At 37.1% G+C, this 20,285-nt stretch overlaps 1 protein-coding gene across 5 annotated transcripts in view; it reads right to left on the minus strand.

Moving 5' to 3' along the window:
• Positions 1-1,702: 1,702 nt before the first annotated feature.
• Positions 1,703-20,285, minus strand: part of uckl1b (uridine-cytidine kinase 1-like 1b) — a 30,012-nt gene continuing 11,429 nt past the window's right edge. For 3 of the 5 annotated variants that reach the window (XM_041798804.1, XM_041798806.1, XM_041798809.1), the window contains exons 3-15: positions 19,605-19,711; positions 18,231-18,401; positions 16,139-16,210; positions 14,771-14,960; positions 14,515-14,576; positions 11,340-11,359; positions 10,582-10,680; positions 10,393-10,486; positions 8,972-9,034; positions 8,703-8,825; positions 8,404-8,511; positions 5,044-5,200; positions 1,703-4,910 (exon numbers count right to left, since the gene is read on the minus strand). In XM_041798804.1, the coding sequence (XP_041654738.1) occupies positions 4,831-4,910; positions 5,044-5,200; positions 8,404-8,511; positions 8,703-8,825; positions 8,972-9,034; positions 10,393-10,486; positions 10,582-10,680; positions 11,340-11,359; positions 14,515-14,576; positions 14,771-14,960; positions 16,139-16,210; positions 18,231-18,401; positions 19,605-19,711 (1,346 nt within the window). In that variant the 3' untranslated portion in view covers positions 1,703-4,830. Of the gene's footprint in view, positions 4,911-5,043; positions 5,201-8,403; positions 8,512-8,702; positions 8,826-8,971; positions 9,035-10,392; positions 10,487-10,581; positions 10,681-11,339; positions 11,360-12,513; positions 12,531-14,514; positions 14,577-14,770; positions 14,961-16,138; positions 16,211-18,230; positions 18,402-19,604; positions 19,712-20,285 lie in introns of all 5 variants that reach the window. The other 2 variants (XM_041798805.1, XM_041798808.1) reach the window with 1 other exon arrangement.

Genomic DNA, 20,285 nt, shown 5'->3' on the forward strand with positions numbered 1-20,285 from the left:
TTCAACTGGGCTGAAAAGTCGCTAAAAGGTCAAACAGGTTGAGATGAATGCAGAAATACTCTTTTATTAAGGCATGGGTGTTCAAAGATGCAAAAAGTGACAAAACAGCAGCAAAGGTGTCAGTCCATGACAGCCACCAAGGATTGTTTTAATCATTCTTCTTATTCAGATAAACAATCTTAGCAGATAAACACCTTATTTGCAGTAAACCCGCTCAGAGAGCATGGCGAGTCCAGCAAAGTCTAATGCACAAACTGCATCTGATACTAAAATCAAATCAATCACTCAGGACTGACAATTTTATGAGAACACTCTGGTCTCCTGTGCTGCACAGAGACACACAGAGAAAGAGAGTTAAAGGAGGAAAAGACAATACTTTCCCCTCTTCAACACACTCATCCAAACCCTCTCCACATGATTCACAAATACCTCCTCGCCTGAATTATTCATCCTCAGCTATCTGCATTAAGCCGCTGTATTGCCTCGGCCTACTCACACCATCACTTCACTTTTACAATCCAGACACACTCTCTGCCAAAAACCACATTACCCCAACAAATAACAACCATAAATACATACTTACTCTCCATGTTTCCTCCCCTTCATCTCACAAAACAATCATTACATTACAATAATGGAGGATTATGGCATGTTTGCTAAGTCTCCCTCTCTCTGAGAAGCTTTCAAAGTCTCCTCTGAACACTTCTTACCCACATGGCAGACCCTGTGACTCCTCAGACCAGGAAACAATCTTCATCATGTCAAAGTCAAGACCAAAAAGAGAAGAGGGCTCGAGGAAGAGAGCACACAGAGCGACCTGGAGGGTGAAAAAGACGTTTAAAGAAGGCCACTCCTGCTCTCTTTTCTTGTCTGTGACCTCATCATGCTTGCTGCTACCAATAGGGATGTAACTCACACACGCACCACCTTCCTGTTTGCTGCTGGTGGTGATAAACTTTCCACTGACATCTCCATTCAGAAGACAAACATTGAGATTTGATTTTTAGGCATTAAAATAAACCATTCAGTATATGAGTGTGTGAGCTGTAATAGTAGAATATGGTCTTTTTAGTTTATTGCACATTTAACCAGCTTCACAAATTAACTCAAAACAGACACAATTTAAAATCTGTGCAAAACAAACGCTTTTCAAGTCTTGACAGCTGTGTATTTGACACCAGAATAAAAATGCAGCTTCTGAGCTCCCTGATATTCTTAGCTCTCGCACGTCTTTTGCCTGTCCTTTTTACACCTCCTCCCCCACGAGAAGATGCCTCCTGTGGGTCAATATCTGCCTAATAGGCTGCCCGCTTTGTAATTGTCCATCAGCCTCATCAAATGAGTGTCAATCATGCCTGAGCGTGGCTGGCGTCTTGACAGCTGTCAGAGTGATAATTATGGAAAGTGATGGAAGATATCGAGGTTGCTTTCCACGAGAAGAGGACGACCACGGCATCCTTCCTGTTTGCTTTCAAAGTGTTGTTCTGTTTTGAAATGTTTGATAAAGGTAAAAAAAATATAAATTCAGTGTGGCGAGGAGTGTTTGTGCTTTGTGGTGAGTTAGATTTGGCGTAGATATGACCTCTGTGACTGGGCTGAGCTTCCTACACACTTAGAAACAGTTTACATAAAAGAAATAGCACAAGGAGTAAATGAGAAGCTGTATTGCACTTTTATTAAATATGTATAAAAACATGCAGCAGATATGGAAACAGAGCAGCACACAGGCTGTGAACAATCAATGGACTTTCAGTACAGTATGACTCACTAACAGATGTATTCAGCAGTAAGCACAAACTGTACAGCAGCAGATGACTGAATGGAAAATTAAAGGTGAACCAACAGGAGGAACTTACTTTGTTTGATGTTTTCCTCTGTTTATGCATCTGTTTCTTTCCAAAATTCAAACAAAACTATGTTTCTAAGCACCAATTTCAGGTGTACAGGATAACTGTGATCTTTATTTTTTGTTGTAAACATGAAATGACTGAAACTGAAGCTGAAGATCCTTGCATAATGATATCAAAAGAACTTTAAATGCAGAACTAACCACTGGATATATAAAACCTCTGAAGGTCAAAAATTCTAAACATTTTGTCTTTATGGTCTTGTTTGTACAAGTGAAATGACTGTTGAGGTGCACACAAGATAATTAAAATGATTTGCTTTTGAATTGTGTGTATAAATGATCATCTTTGGACACAGTATAAATATCCTGTCTGCACAAGATCATGACCTAAAAAATGCCATTCGAGCCCACCGGATAATTATCTTGTGCATGCAAGAAAAATAACGTACACATACTAAAACTTGTTGCCAAAAGAAAAAAAAATCTAACTTTTTTTTAATATTGTGCAAACAAGTGATCCTGTGTGCACAAGATTATAATTTGTCACACTACATAAAGATTTCTTTAACTGTGCGTACAAGCTATTCCCTTTATCGTGTGCGCAAGAAATGTTTTTATTATGAAAACAAGATATCCTGTGTGCACAGGTTTATAAATTGTCACACAGGATAATTGAACATTTCAACAACATAACTATTTTAATACATATTTTTTTATTCGTGCACACAGTATCCAGAAAGTACTAGTTTTTATCAAAACGATTTGGGCATGCTACACAAGATAACTTGTGTATATGACAAATTATAATGTGAATATTTTTATATAGTGCACATAATGGGGAAATTTCTACTTTGTGCATGCTCGTCTTATCTGATGAACCATATTATTACTTTTGTGCAAATTAATTAACCTCGTCGGCACAACATTATCACTCGTTCCCACAAAATTTTTTTTTTTTTCATTGTGCAAAAACTTAATCATGTGTTGACAGGATTATTGTCACTCAAGACAAAGTGAAAAATTTAAATTCGTGCCAACTAGAGTCAATATTTTGCACAAAAGAAGTGTATCCACATATACAACAAGATAATAATTTCTGCTCTCAGTTTAATTTTCTACCACAAAGAAAACATGGTTTTTCCTCTTGTACAAGGTGAAATATGTGTTTTGTGCACACAATATGCACAAGATAATGTGATTTTCTTAAGACATATGTGCACATTATCTTCTGCACAAAAGATAACTTTTGTAAATGACAAATTATTATGTAGAAAACTTTTAGATCATGCACACAAGTAATTATTTCAAGAGTGTGTAATACATCTTGTTTAAGGGGAGAAAATAAAAAAAATCTCGTTTGTGAATACTTGTTATTGTCCTATCTAATACTACTTCTGTGTAAAATAAAAATCTCATCAGCACAAGATTAACACACGCTCCCACAGAAAAAATAAGTTTTATATAGTGCAGACAAGATTAGTGTCGCACAAGATAATTTAACATTTTTGAGTCATTATTATGGGCACAAAAATATGTGTTCCCACAATCATCTTGTGCACTCAAGGTAATATTTGTGCACTCATTTTAATTTGTTACCACAAGAAAAGCATGATTGTATTTGGGCAAATGTTTATTTTGTGCAAACAGTATCCAAAAGATAATGTGGATGCTATCTTGGGCACACAAGATGACTTTTATACACATATGATAATGTGGAAATATGTCTATAGTGCATGCAAGTATCTTGTGTGTGCAATGTATTGCGAAAATGTATATCTTGCAAACAATATAGTTAACTTGTGTGCAAAATAAAATCATCTTGTCAGTGCAAGATTGTAACTTACAGATAGGCTAATTTAAGTGTGCACAACTTAAAAGCATCTCGCTTTTTTGACCTTCATGGGTTCCATATTCTCATAGCTCATTCCATTCATTAATAAAATGAAATCAAAAGTGATGGATTTTTTTTTATGTGTGGCAAATAACATTGTCAAACCATCTCTTTAGTAGAACATGACATAAAAAAGGCACAGTCTTTTTCCAACATTTACATTCTGATACCATGTAAAACACAACAGGCACTTATCCTATGCATCCTCAACCCTTTAGAGGAACGCTGTTCATTAAAAGAACGTTCTGCTCTTCATAAGAAACTCCATGAAGAGTAGAATGTGAGACAGAAATAATCTGTGCTGTGTTGGTTAAATGCATTGACCCATTTTTCATAGCAATAAAAAGATGTCTGACTCGCCTGCTCACTGGTCAGATCTCTCCATAGCTAAAATATGTAAATGAAGGACATGCTGCATACCACGAGAGCATACTTTAAGCTGTATAATGAAAAACTGCTTTTAACACCCATTTCCACTGGTTAGGTCAGCATCAACCGAGAAGGAAAAGGGTGAACCAGAGAGCTAAAAAAAAAGAGGCAGATACACCTACACATTTTCCAATTGAATGGTCCTTCAGAAAGTGCTTGTGGCGATGGAAGTTGAGCAACACAAGTTCGTGTTCTAATTTAACTTTTGTGAAAGTTGTGAGGAAGGTACGCAGTAAAATATATAACCATTAAAGAAAGATTTTTTTTCACTGCATGTGCAAATTTTTTTACTGCACATTCAGTTTAGTCGGCCACAGTGCACGGCTTAAGGCTAGATGTATCTTTTCTTTAAATAAATGCCTTGACACTTCAATGCAGAGATTGTCACAGTATAAACAAACATCTGGACTGATACTGTACATATAAAAATATTTCAAACTTTATGACACAACAGAATTTACACAGAATGATATAATTTAAAATCTAGCAAAGTCACTGTACATTAGCACTGTCTGTCTTGCGTCAGTTTTTTCCATAGTGCTCTTTTTGGCCGTAGAGCAGAAGTTACGGCCCAGCAAAGGCAACAGTTTTTCCTCATATTATCCTCCGAAGAGCAAAGTCCTCAATCTTCCCAGAAGTCAGTGCAGTGCCAAAAATTCAATCAGTAACTGGGCTCATCCATCTCTTCATCGCTCCAGTCAGGGGGGGCATCTGTCCCAAAGTATCGATCCCCAAAGTTTCCTACAAGGACAAGAAACGGAGAAACATCAGTTAAAATGAAAATTCACAACTGGCAGGATCACTGGGATAAACAAGTAATATCTCATCATCAAAATGTTGTTCACAGGCTTGTCGTCATTTGACTCTTACTCACCTATTCCAGGTATGATGTGGAATAGATCGTTGACCTTTTTGTCCACAGCTGTGGTGATGATTTTGACCTGTGGGAACGCGTAGGCTACAGAATGGACTCCCATTTCTGCCATGAGCAGAGACACCAGCAGGATCTTGTCTTCCTGAACATCATGGTCCTAAAAAGACAACAAGACCATGTAGAATGTAAAAAGGCTGCATGTGGAGTGGGATTTGTGGCAGTTAATAAACCTGTTTACTCATCATATCAAATGAACTACAGACTCAGTTAAAGATGATAGTATTCATCATAAACTATATTCAATTATGCACATGAATTATATATCTGCTTAGAACCATGTTAATCCCATACATCCATGTGAACAATTTTACATAAGCCTTAAACAAAACATATAAACCGATGTCACGCATATAGCAGAGAAAAACTTCAAAGACGTCCTCACTGCTCTCTCTCTCTACACAACTGTTTTTGCACATCAGGTGAATGAGGTTTCAGTCTGAGCAATAAGACTGACCAGGAACAGAAGGGGTGAGTGCTCAGAGGAAACAAATCTGGAATACACCAACTCCATATGGCTGTGTCAGCATTTTAATTTCTTGCACACACTTAATGAAAGTTTCTGATAGCTGTGACCACCAGTAATGTTGTTAACATAAATATGACAAAACAGATTTGTCAATTACTCCTCATCCACGACAATGATGAGCTAAAAATAGATCTTTGGTGATTAAAAACTCAGGCGTTTTTGCCAGGCGGAGAACAGAAGAGAGGTGTATTTATATAAGTGTGTAAAGCAGACACAGATAGAAAAACAGACCTGAATGATCTGAAGCCTGACCAAGCATGCCACTAAGGTCTGTGTGGTATCATAGTATTAAAAACTTCTAACTTCCTTTTTATCAGTTTGAAAAAAGCTGTACAATAGAATACATTTCCTAAAGGAATAAAACCAGCCAAACCCATTCCACTTTACAAATCAGCTGATAAACACATTTTGTAATTATAGATCCATCTTGCTATCACAATTTTGAGAAAAATGTTGGAAAAAATATTTGTAAAAAGGGTGAATGACGTCATTTCTAAACATTAAATACTCTGTGAACAATGATATGGAGTCTGGAAAAACAGAACCACTTCACACATTCATTCAAACCTCTACCCTATTTGTCCTAAAATGTAGTGAGAAATGTCAGGGGAAGGGATCAAAGAAGCCTACTCTTACAAAACAATGAAAGTTCTCCACAACAAGTCCTTCAGCCAAAGTCAGCCAAAAGACATTATATCAATCCCACAGTGTGATGACATAGTAGCAACTCTTATTTAATGGAACTACAGACTACAGACCTTATGTATTTTTCAACAAGCACAAACAACAAATCATTTTATATAAAAACAAACATAAAGATTAAACTAGGGCTGAACAATTTTGAAAAATATCTATTTGTGATTATTTTGACTAATATTTGCAAATTTGATAAGAATAGTTGTAATGTGGGAAATAATCATTTTTATGTCACCATTTTTGGATTAAGAAAAATGTTTAAAAAATGAAGAAAGAAGGAGTTTTGTTAACCATTAAATAAAATGACACTTGAATGTTTGCATGATGTACAGGGCTATAAAAAGTTTTAAATTGGTATTGTGACACATTTCAGGTTAAAAAATATTGCAATTTGAAAATTTCAGCAGGCCATATCGGGATTTTATCGAAATTTCGATTAACTGCCCACCTGAATGCTGACTTTCTCACGGTTTCTCCCAACAAAGCCCAGTAGACATTTGAAAGCAGAGCTAAATCACAAACTTTTCACCTTTGTACTAAAGCTATCTAGCTAGCACATCATCTTTACTAAATGAATCAAACATCCAAACAATGTCACATTAAACAGCTGTTTATAGTAATACATATATAAACCTGCAGTAATTCATTTTTTACATTAGAAACATAATTTCTCTGCACCATTTAAAATTTCAGTAATACAGTTGTAAGTATCTTTAAGCCACTGAGTCTGCAGGTACTACTAATTTGTGGGTGTTAGCAGGTTGTAGCCTATTTTTTGATTCGGTCCTTGACATGATTTAGCACTTTCAGAAGACGAGGGCATCTGTTTTGGAAAACTCTGACGTAAAATAAGGAGAAAGTTTAAAGAATTTGTTGCACAGTAAAAGATTTTCCAGAATATTTAGTAGGGAAACACAATATTATCAGTATCTTGTCCGAATTGGCAGGTAATAGTCAAAGTTAATTTTCTGTAGTTGCAGGTAAAAAAAATTCTACCCATATTTACTACTAATATATTGGGTGTAAATATTGGCCTACATAGGCCTTAAATAACCCCATATGTATGAATAAGTTTGTGAAATTTTAGGCAGGACCAACAAACTTATGTCAGCCTCAGCCTTTTTCCTTGTTTATCCTCATTCATTCAATTTAAAGCGCGTTTTTGACTGAAGTTTGTTTATTTGCTCATCCTTAAACTTTAAAGTGTGTTTTCAAAGACTGAAGTTTTAGACATGAACTACATTTACATGTAAGTATTAATAAACTGAGTTCATAAATACTTGCATAAAAGCTACCAGCAAATAAACAATATCATGCATCCCTAATATTTGGCTTTTATTTGTGCTTTGCATGACTGGTAAATTTGTGAACAATTTTTAATAGTTTTTTCAGGATGCAGAAGTCTGGTAAAGTTTTAATTGTACTTAAATAAATTCCCTATTGATTTAGCAATTTAAAACTGGGATGCATGTAGTATTCAATTGATTTAGGTATGTAATGTTCCACATGTTTTTTGAGTTTTGAAAGAGCTAACACAACCATCTACCTCTACTTGTACTACTTGGAAGTGAGTTAGTTTGAAAAGAAAAACCTTCACACTGTAATGACTAAACACATGTCTATTAGGTGTCATAAACCATGTTGTTTTTCTTAATAGAAATATGACATAGATATCTGCTGACTGAACAAAGACTAAAACTCAAAAAGTAAAAATGACTACATGGTATTCAACTGCAAAGCATTTTTGTCCAAAGACTGAGTCCAGAATAGCCGGTAAAATTAAGAATGACTGTCACAGTTTCAGGTTGACACCTGGGGGACATACAACCAGTTTTAATAATAAAATGCAACAAGGGCAATATGTCTTCCAATCATAAACATCCAAGAGGTTTACTTTTTTCACAGAGAGATAAACCCCCCTTTCCTGCACCTGATTCTAGCCTTCTCCAGACATTTCCTCAAGGGATTTTAGGATTCAGACATTTGTCTTTGGAAGTATTTCTGACTAAGAACTGATGCCATAAACTCAAATAATCAGCTTCATTCCAATTCATTTGTGAACAATGAGGAGCACCCACCAATAAAACTCGAACAGCCATCATGGCGGCAGCTCCAGTTGACACTGTGCAGTCCATCAGAATCACATGATCTTCACTGATGTCTTTGGGTAGTCGCAGGTAGTGAAGCTGAAAGAGACAGGATGTGGGTGAATATATGACCAGTACCACCCTGTAGCTGAAAATGTGCTTTAAAGGACATGTAGGTATGCAGAAAAGATGATGAAACAACTGGAACACAAAGCACTTAAAGGAAACCATTGTGACAAATCATTATCTTATGTATTATTTTGTAATTTTGAGCACATAATTGTTTGCACCTCTGGCTCTCCTGTGTCCTGATTGGTCTGGATGAGGATCTTGCCAATGCGGACATCTTTGCAAACTGCTCTCAGAGCCGGCTCCATGGTCTCCCCAGCTCGCAGGATAGACACGCCTGTGATCTGATGAAAAATTAAAGCAAGAAAATAAAAAATATAAAAAACAGAGGTTAATTGCAGCCGATTATGCTGAGACAAAACTCTTCTGGATAGTCTTGAAAGTAAAAGAGAGTTGAGAAGACAGCTGGAAGGAAATGGAGTTCACTCACCCTCTTCCCATGGAAAGTCCTGCCTTCATAATCCTCTCCCTGCGGGGTCTGCACTACGTGGACCTGAGATAATGTTGAAAACCATAACAGTGTTAGAGTGATGCTGATCACGGAGAGTAAAATAGTCTGTGAGCTGCTGCAGTGAATTTAAGTGTCAGTCATGTTGTGTTAAAAAAACGTGTGTCTTCTGGTAAAGTATGGAAACTTTCCACTGTGGTGACTTGTAAAGTTTCCATCCTCTTGCTGCAGGCTAATGTGTGCGCTTATATCTCATTATCTCATTTTCTTTTTTAGCAAATACAAGCGCTTATCTTTTTTCCATTTATCTCTTACTTGTGTCCTGAGTCTCATCTTACCGGTGAGCTTCTGTATACCAATCATGCATTTCAATCTGTCTTCCACACGTGTCTATCTACTCTGCTATCCAATGATCAGAGGTGGAGAGTAACTATTCACATTTACTCAAATTACTGTAACTGAGCAGGGTTTTTTTTTTTGGTACATGTACCTTTTTAGTATTTTTTAAAATCAGTGCTTTACATCTACTTAAGTAAGTTTTAACCAGAGTAAGTGCACTTTATAGCAGTATAGCAGTAAAGTATAGCACTCTTGTAGTTTTTCCACCTCTGCTGACTACACAGCAACACATACAGGGAGAAGCATTCCACATCACATTGCAAAACAGCTCAAGGTTTAACATTTCAAAGCTGATTTTTACTCCTAAAGTGTAATTTTAACCCCATTCTGAGTGAAATGGTCTTCAGTATTGGAGTTGACAGTGTTGATCCACCAGTATTAGTTAAGCTCTGTCAAGACTAAACTGATCTAGGCTCTGCCTAATGCAACTTTAAATCTAGGGGGATGCCTGCCCTTAGACAGAGTGTTTAGATGTGTTTAGATGTTGCCTGTTGTTCAGTGATCTCTGCTGGGATTTCTTTACTCATGTTTCTGGTGGATTGAGTTTTTTTATGTTAAACACATTTGCACCATCAGTGAAGTTATACACTGAGTCAGAGTTCTTGCTTGTTCATAGTTTTAAAAGTGTAGTTTAAATTATTCAATTGAAAGCTATATGAGTTTAATTGATGCTGTGAACTTTACTTCATTACAGAGGTGTGACTTTACCTGAACAACCTGGTAGGAGATCTATTCTCTTGTTAAGGGAAGATCATATACGTACAACTCCTCAGTAACAACTCAGTACTTAAAGTAAACTTAAAATACTTTTCACTTTTACTTGGGTAGATTAATAGACCAGTACTTTTACTCTTACTTAAGTTAATTTTAACCAGAGTAACTGTACTTTTACTTAAGTACAAGATTCTTGTACGTTTTCCACCTCTGCTAATGATTCAGTGTTGATGTTGATGCCTCCTCACAGTGCTATGAATTAATTAACTGTGTGTTTTGGTGTTTGGCACCTGTGAGGGGAGGAAGGAGAGTGCCCGCTCAATCAAAAGACGCATCAACCTCTTGGAATAGAAGATGAACTCATCACGGCTGGTTTCCTTGTTTCTAAATGTGGTGATCAAGAAAGGTTAAAGATGTTTGTGTTTTAATCAAAGAAAATGTTGGTGTTTAAGCAACAAAACAGGTACATTAGCTTGTACCTGATGATGGTGTGCATCCCCCTGACTTGGGGTGTGCTCTCCAAAACGCTGAGGGTCTGGGGGAGGGGTTGGGCCTGGTGTGCAGAGGCCAGGGCTGCCCTGTAACCATGGCAACAAATAGCAGAGCAGGGGTCAATGCAGGGTGAGTGGAGGGTGGACGGACACATGAATTCATAACGCATGCTAAAAAGCATGATTAACACTTCTCTGCACGCAGGTGAACAAAATGTACTGTGTGCTTTGTCAGACAAACAAACACGCAGACAGACGAGTAAGTACAGGCAGAACACAAGGGAAATCACACGTTATTTATGTTAAGTAGTTGATAAAGCAGAAGTTGACGGTGGTAGTGTGTTTAATAGGACTGCTAAAGAAAAGGCAGACACACTGAACTACAAAGCACACAGTGCCAGTTTGGAGTTACAGCCGAGAATTACAACAGCTCAGAGACTGTGATGGTGTCAAAGAATTTAAATAAAGATGAATCTTAAAAATGAAATTCCACATTATGAATAAATGTCTGATGGCTATTTTACATGACAGGTCTTTTCTATTGTAACTTGTCAGCCGGACTCCACACATGAGGTCTGAATGTCTACTAAGTCTCAGTCTTCCCACGGCTCTAAAGGAACAGACACACTGCTGCATATCCTCAGTGAGGCAGTCATACCGACACTACAGCTAGTATCCACGCCGTCACTGTGATACCAATTAGCAAGATGCAAATAGAAAAGAGAAATCATAACAAATCTGCTCACATATCCCAGCGAAGTTTCCTCTATGGGGAGATTTGTTTTTGGACAAAACAGAACAAGAACCACAACACGAATGGGACACAGAAAGACGAAAGACAACACATAAGAGGAGGAAAAAAATGAAAAGAGACACAAAATCAGGTGGATGGAAGGAAAATCAAACACAGGGAAAAGTGTGACAGCTGAGACAAGAAAATGCCTCAGAAACGCTTACCACCAAGGTAAACCGCTATTTTACATTATGATGATATTTCTAATTAGTGTTTCTATCAGGATTCAATGAAGATTTAGAATACAGGTCATGCTATCTTTTGCAGATGCAAGGGGAAAATAGAAAACAATTTCGACCAGATTTTGGTATATGTGCACGTGCACCCATTGCATGTTTGCGTGGGAGGTGCACAAGCTATCGTGCGGCTGTCACTCTTTCACCGTGTAGAACGGTACAGGTTGGTATTTAAGCTCACAGGCCTCAGCACATCCTGTGTCTAAAGACAGACACCGAGCTCACTTCCTCTCTCTCTCTGTCTCAGATACTGTGGCCGACATTCAATGGAAAAAGTCAGCGCTTTGTAGTAAGGTATTGGAAACTTTCTCTGTGGCTGAGGTATATAATAGGCGACAGTAGCTGTAAGAGAGAGCTTCCTCTCTCTCTCGATCTCTCTTTCTCGCTTTCTGTTATAGTCTCTCTCTTAGTCTTGTTGAAAGGAGGGGTCAGTGATTTGACTCATTGGTGTATTTTTAGACACAGAAGGCAGGAAGAGTGTGAGTTGTCATTTCTTTAAAAGGTAGAGAGAAGGAAAACCAACGTCTTTACATTAAATGCTGGCTGCACCACACCAAATCCAAACATCTGAGCTTTACTTTGCTTCACTTTTAGATTCACACTGCAGCTTTCAAGCACTTTGTAGGTTTATTTAGCATTGGTGTGGGGTCTTTACAGTGTTTTGGCACAGTCTCACTCTCTTAGGACTGATCACTAATTAGGCACATTTGCTCCAGAGATACAACAGTGCTGCCTGGTGATGTGCCATGGCAGCCAGCAGATGAGTGGAGGGTAGAGGTTGGTTTTGCTGGCCTCTTTTTGTCTCTCTCCCAGTAAGAAGCTGGAGCGGTTGGGGGGAAAACTGAACAGATGGCGAGGAGAGAATGACAGACAGGATAAAGGCCACTCTACCTGACGCTGAGCTCGCGCTGTGAGCCACATAGGGATTTGGGGTGGAGGGGAAGTAGGGGGGAGAGAGTGAGAGAGGAGTCCATCAGCAGTGTATGTGGGTTAATGTGTGCGTGTGTGTGTGTGTGCATAGAGCTGAGAAAACAAAGCAAACTGCACTGTGGCACAAAGTGCACCCCACCAGCAAAAATGTGTCTTTGATGTCAATAAGTGCATGTTGCACAATACATATCCAAAGGTCAAAAAAGAAGAGCAAACTGGCTCAGAATTAAAACGCCTCTTCTGAGGACGTGAAAATAGGCAGAGGGGGACACATTCTACTGGGAGTGGTCAATTAATGCATCACATTTTGTTATTAGGATTGTGTTTTCCTTTGTAAAAACAGTTATGTGATCAATTTGGCTATAAACTACAAATTTAAATTACAATTTAAATTAGTTTGTTTTGACTCTGTGGTTTAAAAATTGATGACCATATTGGAACTTCATAGACTGGGAAGTATTAAATAATGAAAATAATACTGTTAAAATTGTACTTTATGTCTCTTGCTTGGCTTAATATACTTCTTATTTATCCTTTATTGGCACAGTTTCTTTGAATTAAACATTTATCAACTTACACTTGGTTATAGACTCTATAACTTTATTGGATGCTCTTTTTTGGTCATAATCTTAATTTGCACTGTTATCTTAGAGCAACTTTGCACTTGATTTTCTTTTGGGATACAAAAAGCTCTATCTGAACTTATCTAGTAGGACAATTTACAAAGAAATCTCATAAAGAGACCAGACTTCAGAGAATTTAACTGATTTATAAAACAAAAAATAATAGATATGCCTGATGGAAAATTTTGCTTCAAATCTAGGCCCATTTTAGATATTTTAGGTCAATATTTTAAGGCTTTTCATATTCAAGGGAAAATCTAAGTAGGTCTTTCTTTAAGTAAAGGTGCAGTGTGTAATTTTAAGCTAAGTAGCCTTTAGCAGTAAAAAAACATGGCAAAAATGAAACTTAATATACATATTAACAGGCCAATCTATAATAGTGTTTAATTACCTGAATATATTAAGTTGTTTACTTTTTTTTACTTAGAACAAGCCTTTTATTTATACATAGGGAGGGTCCCCTCCACCAACTCTGCCATCTTGGATTTTTGCTGGAAGATCTTACAAAGTACACTAAAACTCAACACATTTATTAGCATGGGTGAATTCAAAAACATGATTATAAACTACAATACTCGTAAATGTAACTATTTCTGACTGCAATCTGCTCATTTCTCGATGCTAATTATTTATTAATCATTTGCTCTGTTTGTTTGAATTGCACTCCTGATACCAATGAAAATGAGGGCCTGCCCTCAATGATTAAATAAAGGTTGAATGAATTAATCTAGCATACTTCCACAGTGCCACAGAAGGGACCAAATAACAGAGACCCATTTTTAATATTAAAAATTGTAGTAATAATATATCATTGCAAATTTCTAGGCACACCTAAACTTTCCTCCACACCATTTGTGTACCACTGACCTAGGATGAAATCAATATCAGCATATCGGAGATCTTCAAAAATCAATTATTGTGCATCCCTAATCACAAATAGATGAAAACGACCTAAAAAAAACTTCTGTTTTGATTTAAAATGTTAAAAATCTAAGTGACTAGAATTCTAACTTTCTTTTTTAAAAAACTTTGCAAAATGTGTTTATTATTGTAACTACTCTAACTAAGAGTAAACGTGTACATTACCCTCTCTCTAATCATTGCAGTGCATTTAAAATCCACCAGAGGGAGTGCTGGAGCTTTTAACTACTGCCCATTCTTAGGGCTTTGTATTTAATCTTTGCATTTAGTGTACTTTCAGCCTTAACATGAAGCATAATATCACCTAGCAGGTAGGATGAAATGAGGGCAAAAATAGGTTAATAAACATTAACATGTACTTGTCAAATAAACTGTAGAGTGTGTTCATCAATCTGCGTGTTTGTGTAACCTCTCTTACCTCCTCTAGCTGACTGTGTACGTGCTGCACAATCAAATCTATTGCCACCATATTTCCACCACCTAAGAGGACAAGACACAAAATGGAAAAGATGTTAGTTTGAAAGAATAGGACATTGATCCAGTTTATAGAGCAGTGACTTCACCAGAAACTGCTGCTCATCTACTTATTCCTATTTATATTACTTGTATCAAGTTTTTGTTATGTAATATTAAATCAGGTTGTGTACAAACGTGTGTATGGAATGTGCACGCACCACGAGGCACCACAATATCAGCCAGGCGCATGGTGGGCTCGATGTACTGCTCAAATGCTGGCTTGACAAACTTGTTGTACTGTTTGATTACACCCTCAATGTCTCGGCCTCTGTCAGAAATATCCCTCCTCAGGCGTCGCACTAGCCGGATGTCCGAGTCAGTGTCCACGAATATCTTCATGTCCAGTAGCTGACAGGAGAAAATGAAAGAGAGAGAAAACCTTAGTCTGAAGCCTTAAAACATGCATTTCCACAAAGAGGAGCTAATTATAGCCTGTTGAATCTATTTTTATTTTATTCTAAGTGCCTTAGGTCAAACTCTAGAACTAAATTATGTTCACTTATTTTTAAATCTCAAGTTTTCTGTGCATGAAATTGTTTTAACTTTAACTTGACAAGGGTGAAATTCTCAGTAAGGAGTGTGTCTTAAAATTAGTTATACTGTGGATAAATATAAAAATAAACCTCGACAGGAACTGCTCAGCTGCTGAAATGCTGGATTTTCTTTTAAATAAACTATTATAGTGCAGCTTCAAGTGTGTGGTTACTTTAAATTACTCTTTTTAAAGTAACTCCTTTATTTTTCCTCATTTTCACAGGGATGTGTTACTGTGTTTCTGTCATGAAAATAAGATTGTGTTAACAATTCAGAAATGCAGCAGTATTCATATTCATAAATGAAATATGTTGATGAGCACTTTTATTTATTTATTCATTTTTACATTCATGTTTTGAAAACATTGTATCCAGGCCCAAAATGACTTCAATCCCCTCCTGTATCAGGGGACCTTTGAAATTAACTTTAATACCTGTCAATCAATGTAAAGAGATAGCTAAAGATACAGATAAAGGATAAATCCACTGAATAATGACAAACATTTGAAAAATAAATGTGTAATTACTCTCTGGTGGATAAATACAGGGGATACTTCAGATACTGGTTCTGAATCATGCATTAAAGTATTTTTTATAACATCTCAAAACACATCTTTTCAAACTTTTATATTCACTGTTGATGTTACTGCTCCTCTTGATCTTTTTGTGTTGTTTTGACATTGAGAGCTGTGAAATGCTCCTATAAATAAAAAGCATAATTATTACTAATATATTTGCGCTGTAATGCTATACTAGCTGACAATGCTTAATGTCTGATATAGGGAGAATTATCATTTTCCAAGTGTTGTAAGTAAAAACCCTCAGATTGTACATTTCAAACATTTAATTTTGATTTCTATTTGCTGGGTTGTTAAAGTGAATTAAACTGGAAAAAAAGCCTTCTGTTTGATCAATTGCAAAAATAAAATAAACCTGAAACCAGCCTCTTCTAAAGACCAACAGGTCACGTTTAAAGACAAGAACATTCCCTACCTGCAGAAGCTTTTTATCTGTGAAGGCCATGATTCCCTCAAAGATGATAACGCTGGCTCCATACACGGTTTTCTGTAGTGGACACATGCTCTATTAGTATTACAGTACACACAATCAATATGTCACAATAATCATCAACATAAATCACAACTTCACCATGATTTGAGAATGCCTCATTAAGGAAGGGAGAAAGCAGAACATGGGGTTCATTATTATATGATATTAGTGATGCCCTGACAGCAGTTATCCCTTTTATACCATGGTCACTTCTTGGAAAAATAAATCTGACCATAAATTTTGTGTGCTCTGCAATGAAAGCATCAACTTTTTGACAAGTTACAACTATATCTCTAAGGTAACACCTACGTGACTGTTCACTCCTTCAGTAAGCAAAACAGATAGTAAGACTTATGAATGCACAATTAAGGATTTTTGCTGATCTCTGATATGCCAATATTTACAAATTAATTTTAGCCTATACCAATATCAACACCAATAATAACAGTAGTTCAGACCTAGAACTTTAAGCCTTCAACAGTTGTTCTCAACTGGTGGGTTGGGACCCAAAAGAAGGTTGTGGATCTGTTTTTAGAGGGTTGGGAAGGTTTGCATGGAAAAAATGGTGGCACAAAGTCCATGATGTACGAAAGGTCTAAGAAGATTTACACCCATAAATTTTATATTACCCAGTTTTTCCATGATAATGAGTATATTTTGGTCATTTTCTTAAGATCTGAACTGATTTAGCCCCTTTTCTGGGGCACACAAAACTGGTTTCCTTATTTTAATGGGTTAAATTCTCAAAAATCACGAAAACAACCAAAATGTACACCCTGTTATGTGGAATGGAATAGAAAACAATGTATTCATGCACCAAGGGTTTCCATTATGACACACCTATCCCGTTACTTTGTTCGGTCATTTTTTTGTTACATATATTGTAGAAACTACAAAATTCTTGTTCAACACAGTGAAGCTGTTGTAAATTTTCAGGAATTTGGGTCATGATAGCTCATTCAAGAGGTGGTGGGTCCTGAGGCTAGACCAGTTGAGAACCACTGCCTTAAAACATACAATTTAAAGTTTGAAGATGAACAGATTAACACATTTCAGTCCTTAAATCACACTTAAAAGTTTAAGGAATGACAATAAATAAAGTAAAAGTCTTCAGCTGACAAAGGTCTGCTGTTCCAGCCTAAAACTCAACAAATTTTTTTTTTGTATGGCCAGTATTATCTTTACAACAATATCAGACAAAATATTTGTTTTAACTATCAGCAGAAATCTTCATGTCTGCCGATACAGATAAGTTTAAAGATCACCAACAACGTGCGTAGTTGGCATTATTTAAATATAGTTAATATTATTGTAGATTTTTAAAAACATAATACAACTTAAAAATATTATACGATCAGATTATTCAGAGTAATAACTTCTAATAATTAGAGAAGGGAAAATATGTCTTCCCAATCAGCAGCCACCTCAACAGAAAATAAAATAACAAATAGGATGTCATCTGAATGTTTAGGCTATCCAAGTATCATCCCCTCTTTAGTTTGTGTGTCACAGTCTTCATCCTTAAGAGTTCAGATGATAGGGGACTGAGGACTATACTTGTGAATAATAAGTTTCTCTTTTTAGTAAATTCTCTGCCTTCGGCATAATCCCAGTCATCACAGTTGTCACAAGTTTGAAACAGATCAAAAGAAATGTTTACTTCCCTTTTTGTTGTCACTGCAGTGGTTACTTGCTGAATGCAGGCTGACTTAAAGTACCCAGCACATTAATTTAGATCACTTTAGAGAAAGTTTCTCTGAGTGTTTATTATCAGGGATTAAATGGCATCCTCCAACCAATCAGCATCAAGTACTCTTAAGGACTGTGATATAACTGTTAATAATGGACTATGAGTATTAAAAGGAGACGGACATCACATTTATTCTTTGTCAGTGACCATCTGGAGTGCAATGTGACTCTAAACCTTCAGCTATGAGGATTAAAACCCTCTTAGGTAATCAAGAAACTGAAATCATATGTGGTAACTGGTGGATACGATAAAATGCACCAGTCCTGATGTGATCATCCTCCTTACCCACTCCTTCTGTCTGCCATGGGTTGTGAAGTCATAGACTGGGATTTTCACGCTCTTGCCCTGTTTGAGTTTGCGCAGAGTGTGTGTCAGCAAATCAAAGTCAAAGGCATCAGGGTGGTCGAAGTTGTAGTCGTTACTGGCAGCCAAAGCTTGCTCTTCTTCAGACAGGACCTGAGGATCATAACAAAGTTCAAATTACTGCGCATTGGCCTCAAGAATAAGAAAATAAAATGATTTCCTGATGTCATTTCTTGGCTTTATCCAACATGAACATATTAATATTTGCCCATCACATATTAAAACAGTTTAATGTGAATGTTTAATAAAAAAAAGACCTCAGGAGATTAAATAATGTCTTTGCACGTCTTTTACATAAGTTTTCACTAACGCTTGGACACAGATCGCTGTTTAAGAGCAGTGGAAGTGAGGGGACCTAAATTTAGGAGAACATCATGCGCCACTGTGACGTCTGTACCAGGTGCTAAGAGAGTCTGTGTGAGCACCCTCAGGGTGGCTGAGCATTAAAACCCCAGATCTGGTATTTGGCAGTTTGAGAGCAGCAACACCCCCTTCTCAAGTGAAATGATTTAACACTTAATATGATCAACCGGTGTTACAGGCTTTCTGGAGGCTGTGAGCAAACATGAGGAAACCCCTCACAGTGAAAAGAAGATGAATTCAAAAAGACAAATTCAGAACGAAATGTTTTGGATGCCAACCTTGGGTACTGCAGTGCTGAGGGCTAGAGTACCAGTGGCCACTGGTTAAACCCTCCCACTCTGAATAGTCTTCACTGCTGCTGTCAGATTGTGACAGGATTACATAACCAGAGAGTGGGTGGAGGAATAGAGGGGCAAGAATGATGGCTCTTGCTTGATTGCTCTCCACCACCACTCTTTCTCTCTCCCCCCAACCTGCTCTCCACAGCGCCTCTCTTTTGACTCATCCACCCTCTAATATTTTATCCTTTCCGTCTCCTTTCTCTCCAGTTGCTCCTTTTATCCTCATTCTCCCCCAGGACCGGAAGAGTAATCCTATTTTCTCTTGCCACTCTGTCTTCTGCATTCAGTCTCACTCTTTCTTACCCTTCCTTCAGGTCACTGAGGGGTTGGCAGACATACAAGCCAGAAATGAAGTAATAACAAAAGGACAACGTGATTTCTTGGACTTATCAGATATCAAGTTTAATATAAACTATATATACTATAGAAACAAAATGCACGAGAACTGATGCATAGGCATGCAAAAACATGTCCTGACTAAGAAAACCTTTATTTAAAGTATCCCAACCTCACACGGAATCATGCAAATTGATGACTGGCACATTTACACACACTATTAATCAAGCCATCTTATGTGGGCACACATGCACACCTTGTAAAAAGAGTCCATGGAGAGTAGTACAACCCACGGAACATCAAGAGCTTCAATGATTTTTCTCGCCACTGTCGTCTTTCCGGAAGCACTGCCGCCACACAGGCCTGTAAGACAACACATGAACAAGTATTTGCATATGTTTTTCAGTGAATATTTAATATTAAAATAACGTTGCATGGTGGAAATGTTCTTGTGCTAGCATGACACCCTGCCAATTACATGTTGTGATTGCTTGAGGCTATCATTTGCATGCAGAAAAGCAGGTGGAAACACATACATTTCACATAAGTCAGGTTATAATCAACAGGTAAAATATTTTCAGGAATTCCTTTTTCCTTAAGTAAAAACAATTCCATGTGAATTGTTTGTTATTGGTCAGTCACATCTAAGAAAAGCCATTCTTTATGACATTATGCTTTGTGCTGCATAAATCAATACTTAATCAAGTAATTCATTTGGATGCCCAGGAGTATATTTTCAGCATGAGCAATAACAGCAGCTCACACCACAACAGACTACAAACTTCACACCTCAAGTTCACACAGAGGTGGTCTATACTTACACTTAACAGAGCAGTAGGGAAACATTCATCTAATGTGGAGGAGGAGGAAATGTGTGGACATCACTGACTATATGCACATCACAGCTGTTTATATGAAACATGTTATCATACGGTAC

The sequence above is a fragment of the Cheilinus undulatus genome, linkage group 11 (assembly GCF_018320785.1).
Source record: "Cheilinus undulatus linkage group 11, ASM1832078v1, whole genome shotgun sequence".
Lineage (NCBI taxonomy): Eukaryota > Metazoa > Chordata > Actinopteri > Labriformes > Labridae > Cheilinus > Cheilinus undulatus.